The sequence below is a fragment of the Rhinoraja longicauda genome, chromosome 3, assembly GCF_053455715.1.
Source record: "Rhinoraja longicauda isolate Sanriku21f chromosome 3, sRhiLon1.1, whole genome shotgun sequence".
NCBI classification, from domain to species: domain Eukaryota; kingdom Metazoa; phylum Chordata; class Chondrichthyes; order Rajiformes; family Arhynchobatidae; genus Rhinoraja; species Rhinoraja longicauda.
Window position 1 is genome coordinate 39,254,562 of NC_135955.1, and position 17,042 is coordinate 39,271,603.

Here is a 17,042-nt window from a genome sequence, read left to right on the forward strand (position 1 = left end):
TTAAAGGGAATTGAAGAGCAAGTTTTTTCACACCGAGGGTGTTACACACACATTCCACAGAAGAGGTTGCTTTTTTTATGTACCAGCCTCTATGTGAAAATGTTACCCCTCTCTCTTTAAACCTACGCGCTCTAGTTTAAGACCCCCCTTCCCTGTGGCTCTTCACTTTATTTATGCCCCTTATGAGTTTATTTATCTCTATAATTTTAAGCAAAGATGCACTTTCCACTTTACCTTATTCTTGCTAAATAACTTGTCTGCCAAATATTTGAACCGAATTTTAAAGGTATCTTTTCGGAGGAAGACTAGCAGGGTGGGCCACTCCTCACTTACAGCAGGGACTGATCACAGTGGGGGTTGGGGGGTAAATCAGGGCCACGTCCACAGGCTCACTCCCATTCTTGGGGCAGATAATCTCCGTCACCCCTTCAGGTCTGGATTGGGTCAATAGTTCCCCTGTTGAAAGAGAGAGAGATTCATAAAGATTAATTAAACTCCTTAAACTTCTTAACAGTAGCTGAGCATTCATCGGAAGTTTTAATAAAGTAATTTACAAGCCTGGTGGTGAGTTGGACAATTACTGTTCTTGATCAATGAAAATACAATGGTTGGAAGTACTTTAACATTGAAGCCCTCTTCCCTGTCAGTTTGGGTAAGTACCTTTCTCGGAATCATAGAGCCAAACAGCACATATACACGGCCCAACTCATCCAGTTCGACCAAAATGCCCCACCTACTTGCCTACTTTTGGCCCATATATCCCTCTAAACCTTTCCTACACATGTGTGTCCAAGTGTCTTTTAAATCCTGTTTTTGTATTTGCCTCAGCTATCTCCTCCAGCAGCTTATTCCCTATACCCACCACCCTCTTAGTGAAAAAGTTGGCCTATATAAATGTGTAGCTTAACTCTATGTCCTCTGTTTTTTTTAATTCCCCCACCCTAGGTTAAAGGACTGTGTTTTCGCCCTATCTATTCTCCTCATGATTTTATACACTTCCATCAGTTAACATATAGAAGTACTGAAGCAGTGTGTCTGAATATACATTCTATGTGTCTGAATATACATCCTCAAGAAAAACTCTAATTTCAGGTCATGTTGACAGACAGATAATATTGGATTGATGCCTCCCCTCGCCACATATCGTACATCGTACACCATTTTCATTGAATTCAGAGAACATCGCTGCCTGTTCCTACCACTGTTGACAGTGGGGAATCAAGCAATTACTCTCTCAAGGAGCTTTTATAGCTGGAGATATTTCAAAGTACTTCAGAGGACATAGGTTTAAGGTGAAGGGGAAAAGATTTAATAGGAATCTGAGGGGTAACCTTTTCACACAAAGGGTGGTAGGTGTATGAAACAAGCTGTCAGAGGAGGTAGTTGAGGCAGGGACTATCCCAACGTTTAAGAAACAGTTGGTTAGTTACATGGATATGACAGGTTCGGAGGGATATGGACCTAAAGCGGGCAGGTGGGACTAGTGTAGTTGGCTGGTGTGGGCAATTTGGGCCAAAGGACTGTTTCCACACTGTATCACTCTAGAGAGCATGTTGACTGGTTGCATCACGGCCTGGTTCGGCAATTTGAATGCCCAGGAGTGAAGAGGACTGCAAAACGTTGTGAACACTGCCCAGTCCATCTCCGGCTCTGACCTCTCCACCATCGAAGAGATTTACCGGACGGAGTTGCTGCTTCAAAAAGGCAGCCAGCATTATCAGAGACTCACACCACCCTGGCCACACACTCATTTCGCCCCTGCCATCTGGAAGAAAGTACAGGAGCCTGAAAACTGTAACATCCAGATTCTTCCCTACAGCCATTCGGTTATAAACCACCACAACCTCAAATAAGCTCTGAATTACATAGACTATTATTGTTATTATTGCACTATTATTGTTTGTTTTTTGTGTGTACATATATATATATATCACAAATACACATGTATATAGATCATATGTGATCTATATAAATGTGTATTTGTGAGTATCTGTGTATATACACACACTGAACTTTTTTTCCTCATTTATTATATTGTTTATAGTGAATATGTTTACATATTCTGTTGTGCTGCTGCAAGTAAGAATTTCATTGTTCTATCTGGGACATATGACAATAAAACATTCTTGACTCTATGACTCTATCTACTTGGAACAAAACACTGCAGATGCTGGTAATTCAAATCAAAAACACAACGCAGGAAACAGGCAGCAGGACAGACAGCATTGGTGGGGAGAGAAACAGAGTCAGTATTTCAGGTCTTTTATCAGAACTGGATGATGATCCTCGACTCCACTTCACATCTCAAATGATGTTGGTTATTTTTGTTGTCCTGGTTGGAGACCATACGTCCTGAATTATTGCTGAGAAATTGCCGGTTTCCTCCATACCACGGCTAGCATTATTGTCGCCCACATGTGTTCTATTTGCAATTAAATTCTGAGCTGGTTCCACCCCTCACTTTGGTGACTTGAGTCGGATGGATGGACAAGAGGGAAATAACATACCACTTAACAGAAACTGTCAAAAAAACTGGGCCACTGTTGACAAAGTATCCAAGAGACATCATCACACTTATTGACAAATGGCAAATAGCAAACACAAACCTCAAATATTTATATGCCAGATTAGCCACAGATGCAAAACCTGGTTTACTAAGTTAGTCATGAGTGTGTTTACTGAATAAACAAGCAGATCTTAAAATTGGTACAATTGTAAAATTATACTGCTCACGGAAAAGCCACAAGTGGGTCTTTTTTTCTGGTTGCTAACAAGTGGTGTGCCACAGGAATTGCTGCTGCGGCCTCTACATTTTACAATTTCTATGAATAACTTGGATGAAGACATCGTATGCACGCTTGCTGAATGTGTTAATAACTTGAAAGACTCCGCAACAAAACAGGTCTCACAATTCACTCCCAAGCCTACAAAGACCACCTGCAGCACTACAAAGATGCCCTCCCCGCGCCCACTCCACCTACTACTCTCAAATAATTCACTCTGGCTCCGGAAACCCAAAAACACTCTTCTCTACAATAAACAAACTCCTCAGCCCCCTGGACACCATCTCCCAATCATTCACAGTTGACAAATGCACCACTTTCCTTTCATTCTTCCAAAGCAAAATAGACAACATCTACAGCACCTTAACCACCAACGCACCTGCTCTCCCTCAAACCACCTGCCCCCCCCTTATCCTGTCAACCCCTGCCTCAGTTCTCCCCAATCTCCACCACCGACCTCTCTGACCTCTTCACAGGAATAAAAACTGCCACCTGCTCTCTGGACCCCATCCCCTCCAGCTTTGTCAAGGCCTGCCTTCCTGCTCTCTCTCCACTTATCACTGCAACAATAAACTCCTCCCTGTCCACTGGCATCGTCCCACCATCCCTCAAAATCGCTGCTGTCACCCCCATTCTGAAAAAACCTGGTCTAAACCCTGACACCCCAAACAACTTCAGACCAATCTCCAACCTACCCTTTCTGTCCAAAGTTTTGGAACGTGCTGTAGCTTCCCAACTCAAAAACCACCTCTCTACCAATAACCTGTATGAAACTTTCCAATCCGGATTCCGCTCAAACCACTGTACTGAAACTGCGCTCCTCAAAATCACAAACGACATTCTCCTCTCCTCCGACGCTGGCAACCTCAACATCCTCATCCTACTTGACCTCAGCGCCGCCTTTGACACCATAAATCACTCCATTCTCCTCACCCGACTTGAAACCTCCCTTAACATCACCGGCACAGCCCTATCCTGGTTCAAATCTTACCTCTCTGACAGACACCAGTTCATCTCCATTAACAACTGTAAATCCCCCACCGCTCCCCTCCCCCAAGGTGTCCCCCAAGGCTCAGTCCTTGGCCCCCTCCTCTTCATCCTCTACCTGTTCCCCCTTGTTCAATTAATCCGCCGTCATGGTCTCAACTTCCACTGCTTCGCCGATGATATCCAGCTCCTCATCTCCACCAAGTCAATCTCCCCCACCACACACTCTACACTGACAAACTGCATCACTGAAATAAAATCTTGGCTTCCTCAAACTCAATTGCAACAAATCTGAAATCATCATCATTGGTCCAAAAACGCTCACCAAATCCACCCAAAACTTCATCCTCAACATTGATGGTCTCCCAGTATCCACCTCCCCTCACATCCGGAATCTTGGAATCATCTTTGATCAAACCCTCTCCTTCGACAAACACATCAAACACATCACAAAGACAGCCTTCTTCCACCTCAAAAACATTGCCCGTCTCCGTCCATCCCTCTCCTCCACAGCTGCAGAAACCCTCATCCACGCCTTCATCACCTCCCGTCTGGACTACTGCAACAGCCTCCTTTATGGCGCACCCTCAAAAATCATCAGTAAACTTCAATACATTCAAAACTCCGCTGCCCGTCTACTCACCCACACCCCGATCCGTGACCATATCACCCCCGTCCTTTACAAACTCCACTGGCTCCCCATCCCCCAGAGAATCCAGTACAAAATCCTCCTCATAACCTACAAAGCCCTCCATAACCTGGCCCCATCCTACCTGACCGACCTCCTCCACAGGCACACTCCCACCTGCACCCTCCGCTCTGCTGCTGCCAATCTCCTATCCCCCCACATCCGGACCAAACTCAGATCCTGGGGGGACAGGGCTTTCTCCATCGCTGCTCCCACCCTATGGAACTCACTACCCCAAACCGTTAGAGACTCCTCCACACTCACCACATTCAAAACATCGCTGAAGTCTCACCTGTTCAGTACTGCCTTCAACCACTGAAGGTCACCTCACCTTCTGTCTCCTTTCTCTGTTCGTTTACTTATTTACTTATTTACTTATTTATCTATTTATTCATTTCCCTATGTTCTCTAAATCTCTGTAAAGCGTCTTTGAGTATATGAAAAGCGCTATATAAATAAAATGCATTATTATTATTATTATTAATAACAGAAAGATAGATAAGAAATTATGAAGAGGACACAATGCATGCAGATTGACAAGCGAAAAACAAATCAGGAAAATATGAAATTGTCCATTCTGACAGGAAAAATGAAAAGGACATTTTGGCTCGGAGCTGCACTGTAATTGGTGAATACTCGTGCATGATTCACAAAATGCTTACATGCAGGTGCAGCAAGTAGTTGGGAAAATTAAGAGAATGTCATCCTTTATTGCTGGGGAATTGAATGGAAAAGCAGAGGTTATGTTTGGGTTGCTTGGGTATTGGTGAGATCTCATCTGGAGTACTGTGCTCAACAGTGGTCCTACTTCAAGGAGGCTTTTAATGGATTGGAAAACATTGAGGAAAGGTTTACTGGATGAATCCATGTAATGAATGTGGTGTCATGAGGTTGGATGAGGTAGACAAGTATGTGCTGGAGTTTCGAAGCATGAGAGAAAAGCTGATTAAAACATGGAAGATCCTGGAGTTTTAGTTTAGAGATACAACATGGAAACAGGCCCTTTGGCCCACTGAGTCCATGCAGACCATCGATCACCCGTTCACACAAGTTATGTTATCCCACTTTCGCATCCACTCCTTACACATTGGGGGCATTTACAGAGAACAATTAATCTACCAACCCACATGTCTTTGGGATGTGGGAGGAAACCAGAGCACCCGGAGGAAACCCGGGTCACAGGGAGAACGTGCAAACTCATCATGAACAGCACCCAAGGTCAGGATCGAATCTGGACCGTTGGCGCTGATAGGTAACCGCTCTAACAGCTGTGCCACCCTAACTAGAGTAATGTGGCGAGGATGCTTCCTCCTGTGGGAGAATCAGGAACAAAGAGTAATTGTTTAAAAAATAAGGGGGTGCTATTTAAGACAGAGATAAAGCAAAATGTTTTTGGAACATTCTTCTTCAAAGAGCAGTGGGTGAAAGCACAGTATCGCAATATCTCTAAGGCTGACGCTGGTAGACGCTGGATCATGCAGGTAGATGGCAACGTGGAGTTGAAGTTGGAACCATGTCAGTCACAATATATTACAAGGCTTGAGGGGCTCAGTGGCCTACTTTTGCTCCTAGTTTGTATATTCAATGTATCCACATTCCATAAGTAAATAAATAAAAGAAAAAAGGCTCTCTTTAGACATGAGACTTTAGATACAACGTGGAGATCGGCCCTTCAGCCTACCGAGTTCGCGCTGACCAGCGATAAACCCGTACACTCTCCTACACATTAGGGCCAATTTACAATTTTTACCAAAGCCAATTAACCTACAAACATGTACGTATTTGGAATGTGGGTGTGTGAAGGGCCTGTTTTTGCGCTGGATCTCTAAACAAAACAAAACTAAGCCTCCTGACAGGCAGTGGATTTCATGAAATGACTGAGATCCCGGTCAATTAGGTACTACTCATTCCCTCGAGTGGGGTAACTGACTGTATGGAAAACCAGCCGCCGATAGCTGTGAATCAAAATGTGGTTGGAAGTCACTAATTAGTTCAGTCATGCAACCTATTCAGCAGCTGCGGCAGTCGATTGAAAATGTCAACCTTCAGCAAAAGGAGTTTGTTGATAGGCCCCAAATTGTTTGCGTAGATTTTTTGTATGTAAATGAAACGGAATAATTCCCAACAGGGCAAACAGATTGAAGCAGAGTTGGTGCTGCATCTAATATGTACAACTTATGTTACTGGAGGATGAATAATTTCTTACACAATAAATAATAAATCATCAGGCTTCAGGAGTAGGGTAGGGGATCAATCCCATGCAAACGAATGATGTTCTCTCAATTAGACAAGGACACCAGCTGGATGAATTATATACAATTCAGTAAAATGTACAATATTTCACAACCTTACATGCTGTCTCTGCCCATTAGAGTCTGCACTGGCTTAACCCTCTGTGTTCCAACAGAACTTGAAAATATTGATTGACAAAGTTCCTGTGATTGTTATTAGGAAAATGAAAATTATTATAAAAGGACAAGTATTTTTTACTGATTTCAGAATCAATCACCAGGGCCATTCCTTCTCTCCCGAGATGCTGCCTGACCTGCTGAGTTACTCCAGCATTTTGTGAATAAATCGATTTGTACCAGCATCTGCAGTTATTTTCGTATACCAGGATTAGAATCTCCTACAGACCAGACCAGGTAAGGCTGCCAGATTTTCTTCCCTTAATCCAAACATAAGGAATATAAATTCACTTTCTAAAGAGAAAATAAGAAGCTTGACTCAAATATTTAGACGTTTCACAGCAACAGCAGAGAAGAAGGGTTCTTCTTCGTTGAGAGTTACTCTGAATAATGCTTCCACTAAAGGGAATTTAAAATTATACACAGCCTTTCATAAACCGGGGGCCTCCCAAAACATTTCGCAGCCAAATAAATATTTTTGAAGTATGGCCAAGGTCAGGAAATACAGTAACCAATATCCCCACAAAAAGGTCCCACAAGAAAAATAATCCATTTTAGTGTTGTTGATTTAGGGATAGATTTTGGCCAGGATGTCGGAATAACTCCTTTAAGCTTTTTCAAAATATTGTCCTGGGATTTCTTTCATCTCACTGAGAGGCAGGCAAGGTTTTGCTCCACTGCCCCTTCTAAGTGACGCCACCCCTGACACTGCAGCAAAGATAATATCCATCAAACAGTAATTATGAGTAATTACTCAGGCCTGCTTTGACTTGACTGAAGAAGGGCTCTAACTCATATCGTCACTTCATTCTTTTTCTCCAGAGATGCTGCCTGACCCGCTGAGTTACTCCAGCATTTTGCGTCAATCTTGCCTTGTCCCACCCCAGTCATTCCTTCTTCTCCCATCAGGCTGAAGGCACATAAGCTTAAAAGCACGCACCACCAGACTCAAACAGCTTCTGTAATCAGACTCCTGAACGATCCTTCCAAAAGCTAGGATATGGTACGATACACCTTTACCCTATTGTGAACATTGTACTTTGTCTATAGAACTGTTGCGCTGCAATGCAGAGAACTATATTCTGCACTCTGCATCTTCCCTTTTGCTCTACTTATTGTACTTAAGATTGACTTGATTGTATTTATATACAGTATTATCTGATCTGTTTGGATAGCATGCAAAAAAAAAGTTTCACTTTCACTTCGGTACACCTGACAATAAACTTAATCCTATTTGGCGAAACTGTTATAAACACAAAGCCTTAACCGTGACATCTGCAAGCCTTAATCTGCATCCAGTTTGGGACCTTAGCTCAAAAGCCTCAGAAGATGACTGTGATTAACACTCCAGCATTTTGTGTCTACCTTTGGTGCAAGGGAAGTTCAATTCCAGCAAGATCTGCATCTACACGACCGTCACTGATTCACAGATGCTGCCTGGCCCACTGATTTTCTCCAGCATTTCACATCTGCAGTCTCATGCCTCCGACTACAACTCCCTGTTGTCCACCACCCACAATCTCTGGCCTCCCTAATTTTAACATTCATTTTGTGATGAATACATTGATTACTTTTAGAAAAGTTGAGTTGCGAGAAGCTATGTTATAATTCCAGAGTACAAAACTAGGACACCTGGCAAACAAAATCGCCTTCAAACTCATCCATCTTGTTTTCATCCTTTGATCCACACAGCAGCCAGAACCTCAAAATTAAATATTTGAAAAACAGTACAGAACCATGAATTCTGCTTCGTACCGAGAATTGCATCCACCGAAGCAGCCTGTTGTCTGTGTGCACGACTTCGCCAGCCAGCCATGAGAATGTTTCTCCCACCGATATTTTTGGCTGGTTGAAAAACATCATAAACCAATCATCATTCAGAAAGAAACAGTCTTGAAATATATTGACTGTCGTTCTAATGACGTATATTCCAGAGAACTTCATAGATCTTAACATTTGCAAACAGAGCAGACGCCATGGGGGGTTTAACGTGTTAAAACATCAAACATACCTTAGATTATCAACTAAGCTCAGAAACGATGGAAATTCTTTTTATACATTCAGACTGGTTGGAAAATGTGAGGACAAGTTATGACTAGTTGAAGTACAGCACCTGACTGGCATTTTTTCCAAAGCCAGGCATAGCATAAAGATGTTGACTTTGATGGAATTGATTGAAAGAACCAGCACTCAAATAATCTACTGCTAAATCTTTAAGTGTAAGTTAAGTAAGGGGGAGAATAGAAACTCCAGACATGAGCGAGTGTCAAGGCACATACTTCAGCGCAATATTGCACTGTTGAAAGAGTTCTCTGAATAAGGCATTAAACACAGAATCTACCTGTCCTCTCAGGTGAATGTGATCTCCAGGCACTGTTCAAAGAAGAGTAGGAAAGTACTCAATTGAAACAGATTATTTAATAGCAACATATCCACAGTCACATTTCTCACTTTAGGATTCTAAAAACCAACAAACAAACCTTTTGAAGTGTGGTCCTTAGTAGGAAAGTGTGGTCATTAGTAGGAAAGTGTGGTCATTAGTAGGAAATGTAATCGATTTATCAATTCGCATATGCGGTCTCAGAGAATAATTAGGTAGACACAAAAAGCTGGAGGAACTCAGCAGGGCAGGCAGCATCTCTGGAGAGAAGGAATGGGTGATGTTTCCGGTCGAGACCCTTCTTCTCAACCCCAGAAACGTCACCCATTCCTTCTCTCCAGAGATGCTGCCTATCCTACTGAGTTACTCCAGCTTTTTGTGTCTATCTTCCCTTTCAACCAGCATCAGAAGTTCCAGCCTACACAAGTTGCTTTAGGTGTTAAGAGTGTTAACTAAAGCACTTGAGCGAAGTTCCCACCTTTACGAATACTGAGACCTTTTCTGTTCATTAGGAAGGCATTTAATTTAATGTCTCATCTAAAAAACACCACCTCCATTATGCAGCATTCCCATAACACTAATCAACTGCCAGTGTGGATTGTGGCTTTAACCATCTGGAACTCATGCCTCCATGAGATGTGACGGACATCTGCTGCCTCAGCTCATGTTTACTATGAAAGTGTTTCGTCAGCTAGCGTTACGAGGCAGGCATGCTTCACCACGTTATCAGAAACAGCAATTCACATTCCTTGAATTATTACGGTGCATGGACTGTTGTTCCACGAGCAAATGACAGAAATTAATTATTGATCAGTTAAACAAGGAAGCTTAAATAACCATATGTGCAGAACATCGAAATCTAACATTAAATGTAGGCCTATAAACTGAACATACCACTTATTTTGCACTACAAATACTTCATGGTTAAGAATAAACAATGAAATTCAGTTGATTTCAATAGCCAACACACTTCCTCCCAACAAGGTATCCAGACCACAGCAACATTTGGGATACATTTATTTTTCAAACATGGGATACGATTATCATTGCCAAGGCTACCGTTTGATGTACAGCCCAAATTACCCTTGACAATGACAATGGTGATCTGGCTTCATGAACTGCTGCAGTACCACTGCGAGGATATTCCCATAGTCCTGTTCGGTACTTCTAATTCAAGGGCGTGACTACAAGCTGCAGGCTTGCTGCATCGACAGTAGAGGGGGTGAATGTGTGAAGCAGGGCGCACAGTATACACAGCTTCTGAAATATTCTTGTAGGTACATTCTTTATGTAACTATTCATTCACACTTCTAGTCAATACTGACCCCCAGGATTTCGATCGTGGGGTATGGCAAGGGTAACAACATTGATTATCCAGGAAAGATGGTTAGATCATTGCATTAAAGATAGTCTTTGCCTGGGACATAGAAACATAGAAACTTGAGTGGTGTCGCTATATCAGCCTACCCCTGGATGTTGCCCAAGTATTCAGTGCTCTCAGTGATTTCTAGTATCACATGGAAAGATATGTATTGGCCCAAGACCGGCTTCAGTGAAGATACTGACTTCAGGAGGTTGGGGATCAGCCACCAGTCACTTCTGGCTGGAAGCCAGTTACTTGTGTTATATTTGTTGTTGCCATTGGTTTCTCCTGCTTGAATATTCTTATGGATACATGGTCTGTCAGAGAGCTACTCGATTATGCAGGCAACTAAGGGGCTAACATTCTGAGGGGATTCACTGGATTACTTCCATATTTTATGGCAGCAAGTTAAATAAAATAATAACTAGACCATTCACTAAGTTACTTAACCATTCATTGATTTGTTTGGCAAAGGCCAGCATTTATTACCCCCTTCCCCGAAATGTCCTTGACAGTGAGCTGCTGGCTTGATCTGATACATGCCCTTCGAGTGAAGGTATCGCCACAATACAAATGTCCTTGACAGTGAGCTGCTGGCTTGATCTGATACATGCCCTTCGAGTGAAGGTATCGCCACAATACTTTGCAAAGGAAGAATGAACAGGACTGTCAGAATGCCCAATCACTTCTGGTCATAAGTGGACAGTTGGATCACCTGTAGACACAAAATGCTGGAGTAACTCAGCGGGTCAGGCAGCATCTCTGGAGAGAAGGAATGGATGACGTTTCGGGTCGAGACCCTTTTTCAGTCTGAAGAAGGGTCTCAACCCCAAACGTCATCCATTCCTTCTCTCCAGAGATGCTACCTGACCCGCTGAGTTACTCCAGCATTTTGTGTCTATCTGCGGTTTAAACCAGCATCTGCAGTTCCTTCATACACTGATAGCTGTGCATTTGGTTGCTTGCGGCCTAAGCTCTACAGTCCCACTGATCCTCTGCTGATTGTTCTTGCAGAGAAGCACAGATCAATCACATGGATGCTGATTGTAACTCGATTTAATAGGCTATGTTAATCAATATTCTTGACATATTACTAGATTCTGGCCACCGACTTTGTAAACGTCAATAAAACCATGGCAGTGCCTGAGTGAGGTAAGGCAGACCACACACTTCAATTGAGCTAAACAAGTCGTGGCTTGCATGGGTTATATATGCGAATGTACTTGTTAATAAACAGAATAAATAAAAAGACTTAGGTAAGCTTCTAGTCAGCCTTACTGGAAACAGGAGCTGAAAGATGAGATTCAAGTATGCAGTCATGAATCTGTTGGGCTGATGAATTATCTGTGGTGTACTAGTGACCAAGCCAGTGACAGTGCAGCACCCCATCAATACTATTTTGGAGTGTGGGCCTTGCTAACCATACTAATCTCAGAGTGGCATTTATATCCCATAGCTGCTGCCTGGCACGTTGCTCACAGCTGTCTGTGAGCTACAGTCCACACTATGTGGCCTTATATTTCCACTGCAAATAATTGGATAAGACTATTCTCCGTTGTCTGGCTTTCATGAGATCCACAAGCGAAGAGGTCTTCACTTGACATTACGCTATGCCAGTTTTCATCTGACATTACGAGATGTTCTGTAGCCCAGCAGAATGTGGGGTATGACTGGAGGAATAAACTTTGAGCATCTGCTGTTCCTAGATTGCCCTAGATGGCCTCTTAGCAGATCAGTTTCCTGCATGGACATTATTGAGGTAGAATTCACAACTTAGGGTTTAATTACATGACCTCCCATCTTAAACTATCCCATAGAAACATAGAAAAATAGGTGCAGGAGTAGGCCATTCGGCCCTACGAGCCAGCACCGCCATTCAATATGATCATGGCTGACCATCTAAAATCAGTACCCCGTTCCTGCTTTCTCCCCATATCCCTTGATTCCTTTAGCTCTAAGAGCTAAATCTAACTCCCTCTTGAAAACATCCAGTGAATTGGCATTCACTGCCTTCTGTGGCAGAGAATTCCACAGATTCACAACTCTCTGGATGAAAAAGATTTTCCTCATCTCAGTTCTAAACTACCCCTTATTCTTAAACTGTGACCCCTAGTTCTGGACTCCCCCAACATCGGGAACATTTTTCCTGCATCGAGCCTGTCCAATCCTTTAAGAATTTTATATGTTTCTATAAGATCCCCTCTCAAGCCCAGGTGACCCATTCTTTCATCGTATGTGTTGTTACTTGCTTGTCATATGCTTGTGTTGTTACTTGCGAGCAAAGCACCAAGGCAAATTCCTTGTAAAGCGAGATAAAGCGAGTCACATGTGGTGAACTCAAGAAAAAGCTTTATTAAATAAAAAGAAATTCAAAACAATACATACTTGGCTAATAAAATGTATTCAATTCAATATGTCCGTCCCACCCTGTTGCCCTCGGCAGTGCACCAGGTACAATGCCTCTCTGCAGCTATTAAGGGGACAAGCTTCTCACCACCCAGGTCAATCGATCGTGACTGTGAGGGAAATTGCTTTTTTTCACCCCTTCAGCGATGTTCCTCCAGCAGTTTGGTTATTGATATTGTTCTGGATAATCTAATAGCTTCCTTTACTTCTATCTACTCAGTTACTGAAATAATTGAATAGGTGATCCAACTGTCCACTCAGGACTAGAAGTAATTGATGGGCTCTGGGACGGTCCTGTTCATTCTTCCTTTGCAAAGCATTGTGGAGGCACCTTCACTCAAAGGGTATGCATCAGATCAAGCCAGCGGCTCACTGCCAACTTCTCATGGACCCCCCCCCCCACACACACACACACACACACACACACACACACACACACAGGATCCCTGTTGATACCAATCATTAAAAGTTTTTGTAGGATGCAGGAGATCTTTTCATTCAGTTAAGAGATTCAAATTTGGCAGTACTGGACTTGAATGATGGACCCTTGGTGTTTATCTACACAGGAACTTTCATCTTCTCTTTGGTGATTCAGGAGCTCATACCACATGACTCACCTCACTGCACATCTCCAAAGATAGCTGCACTACTTCCTGGTGGTTTGAATAATCATTGGTTTGATTAGTTGTTGGCTGATGAAACTCCTGAGAATGTCTCTGGTGCTGACGATCAGAAAACTAGGGATTTTCTTTTGAGATGAAATTATTTTTGCACGAAAATCAGATGGTACAAACTAATAGCTGCTGAGTCCTTATATTGGCACGTCCCTTTCTGAGCGACTGCTAGAATATGTTTTAAGTTGGAATGATCTGGCTGGATTTTACATTGTGCATGGTGGCATTTAACTAATATTCTGAGACATATCTGACGACAGATGCTGGCATATGGAGCAAAAAACAAACTTGAACAGACGCTTGACCCAGATTACGTCCTATCCCTTGGTATTCACAGATGCTGCATGAATTGCTGTTCCTCCAGCAGTTTGTTATTGTCATTGTTCTGGATAATCTCATATCTCCCTTTTGTACTATCTACTCAGTTCCTGATATAAACGAGTAGGTGATCCAAATGCAGGCTCGGCGATCGTTTCGCTGAACACCTCCGCTCAGTCCGACTCAACCAACCTGATCTCCCGGTGGCTCAGCGCTTCAACTCCCCCTCCCATTCCCAATCTGACCTTTCTGTCCTGGGCCTCCTCCATTGTCAGAGTGAGGCTCGGTGCAAAATTGAAGGAACAGCACCTCATATATCGCTTGGGCAGTTTACACCCCAGCGGTATGAACGTTGACTTCTCCCACTTCAGGTAGTCCCTGCTTCCCCTCTCTATCCCCTCCCCCTTCCCTGTTCTATCACCATTCTTCCTGTCTCCCGACTACATCCTATCTTTGTCCCGCCCCCTCCCCTGACATCAGTCTGAAGAAGGGTCTCAACCCGAAACGTCATCCATTTCTTCTCTCCCGAGATGCTGCCTGTCAGGGACCCAGAAGGATGTGGAGAGATTTGACACAGACATGGGCCGACCTCTTAAGGGGTTCCAGCATTTGATTTTATTTCAGATTTTCATCTTTGGCAGTTTTCTTACATAAGATCAAAATCCTCAGCGATCTAGGACATTTCTACACCTCCATGAAACATTCCAATCCGGATTCCACTCCAACCACAGTACTGAAACTGCACTCCTCAAAATCACCAACGACCTTTTCCTCTCCTCTGACGCTGGCAACCTCAACATTCTCATCCTACTCGACCTCAGCGCCGCCTTTGACACCATAAATCACTCCATCCTCCTCACCCGACTTGAAACCACCTTTAACATCACCGGCACAGCCCTATCCTGGATCAAATCATACCTCTCCGACAGGCACCAGTTCATCTCCATTAATAACTGCAAATCCCCCACCGCTCCCCTCCCCAAGGTGTCCCCCAAGGTTCAGTTCTCGGCCCCCTCCTCTTCATCCTGTACCTGTTCCCCCTTGGTCAATTAATCCGCCTTCATGGTCTCAAGTTCCACTGCTTCGCCGATGATATCCAGCTCCTCATCTCCACCAAGTCAATCTCTACCACCACACACTCTACCCTGACAAACTGCATCACTGAAATAAAATCTTGGCTTCAATTCAATTTCCTCAAACTCAACTGCGACAAATCTGAAATCATCATCATTGGACCAAAAACGCTCACCAAATCCACCCACAACTTCACCCTCAATATTGATGGTTTCCCAGTATCCACCTCCCCTCACATTCGGAATCTTGGAATCATCTTTGATCAAACCCTCTCCTTCGACAAACACATCAAACACATCACCAAGACAGCCTTCTTCCACCTCAAAAACATCGCCCGTCTCCGTCCATCCCTCTCCTCCACAGCTGCAGAAACCCTCATCCACGCCTTCATCACCTCCCGTCTGGACTACTGCAACAGCCTCCTCTATGGTTCACCCTCAAAAATCATCAGTAAACTTCAATACATCCAGAACTCCGCTGCCCGTCTACTCACCCACTCCCCGATCCGTGACCATATCACCCCTGTCCTTTACAAGCTCCACTGGCTCCCCATCCCCCAGAGAATCCAGTACAAAATCCTCCTCATGACCTACAAAGCCCTCCATAACCTGGCCCCATCCTACCTGACTGACCTCCTCCACAGACACACTCCAACCCGTACCCTCCGCTCTGCTGCTGCTAACCTCCTGTCCCCCCCCCCATCCGGACCAAACTCAGATCCTGGGGGGACAGGGCTTTCTCCATCGCTGCTCCCACACTCTGGAACTCACTACCCCAAACCGTCAGAGACTCCTCCTCACTCACCACATTCAAAACATCACTGAAGTCTCACCTGTTCAGCACTGCCTTCAACCACTGACCGTCACCTCACCTTCTTTTTCCTTTTCTGTTCGTTTACTTATTTATCTATTTACTTTCTTTTCTATGTTTTAGTAAACCCTGTAAAGCATCTTTGAGTGTTTAGAAAAGCACTATATAAATGTAATGCATTATTATTATTATTATTATTATCTTTGTGTCCTTGTCATTGAGTCATAGAACATGGAAATAGACCCTTCAGTCCAACTTGCTTATGCTGACCAAGATGCCCAATCTAAACTGGTCCCACCTGCCTGCGTTTGGCCATATCCCACTAAACCTTTCCTATCCATGTATCTGCGTTTTAAAAGTTATAATGCCTGCCTCAAATACCTTCTCTGGAAGCTCATTCCATATACCCACCAACCTCTCTATGAAAACATTGCCCCTCAGGTTTCCATTAGTTCTTTCCCCTCTCACCATAAAGCTATGATCACTGGTTCTTGAATCTCCTACTGTGGGTAAAACCCTTGCTGTACTCACCCTATCTATTCCCCTCATGATCTTACACATCTCTATAAGATCACCCATCAGCCTCCTGCACTCCAAGGAATAAAGTCCCAGCTTGCCCAACTTCTCCCTGTAGCTCAAACCTTCATGTTCTGGCAGCATCCTAGTAAATTTTCTCTGCACTCTTTCTAGTTTAACAACATCCTTCCTACAGCAGGGTGACCAAAACTGAACACAATACTCCAAATGTGGCCTCACCAATGTATTATACAACTGTAATATAATACCCCAACTTCTATACTTAATACTTGACTGATGAAGGCCAATGCATCAAAAGCCTTCTTGACAACCCTATCTACCTGTGATGCCACTTTCAGGGAACTATGCACTTGCACTCCTAGATGCCTCTGCCCTACAACACTCCCCAGGACCTGCTATTCACCGTGAAGGTCCTGCCCTGGCTTGACTTCCCAAAGTGCAACAGCTCATACTTATCTGCATTAAACTTCATTAACCATTCCTCAGCCCACTTGTCCAACTGATCAAGATCCTGCTGCAATTTTACTATCTACGACACCACCCACTTTAGTGTCATCTGCAAACTTACTAATCATGCATTGTACATTCTCATCAAAATCATTGATATAAACCAC

General features: G+C 43.6%; 1 protein-coding gene across 2 annotated transcripts in view; it reads right to left on the reverse strand.

Moving 5' to 3' along the window:
* mfhas1 (multifunctional ROCO family signaling regulator 1) overlaps positions 1 to 17,042 on the reverse strand; it is a 78,454-nt gene that overhangs the window by 4,018 nt on the left and 57,394 nt on the right. Inside the window, exon 2 of one of the 2 annotated variants that reach the window (XR_013547046.1) lies at positions 235 to 456. Coding sequence is in view for 1 of the 2 variants with exons in the window: in XM_078395973.1 (XP_078252099.1) it covers positions 334 to 456 (123 nt within the window). In the remaining variant the exon portion in view is untranslated. The remainder of the gene's footprint in view (positions 1 to 234; positions 457 to 17,042) is intronic. The other variant, XM_078395973.1, reaches the window with a different exon arrangement.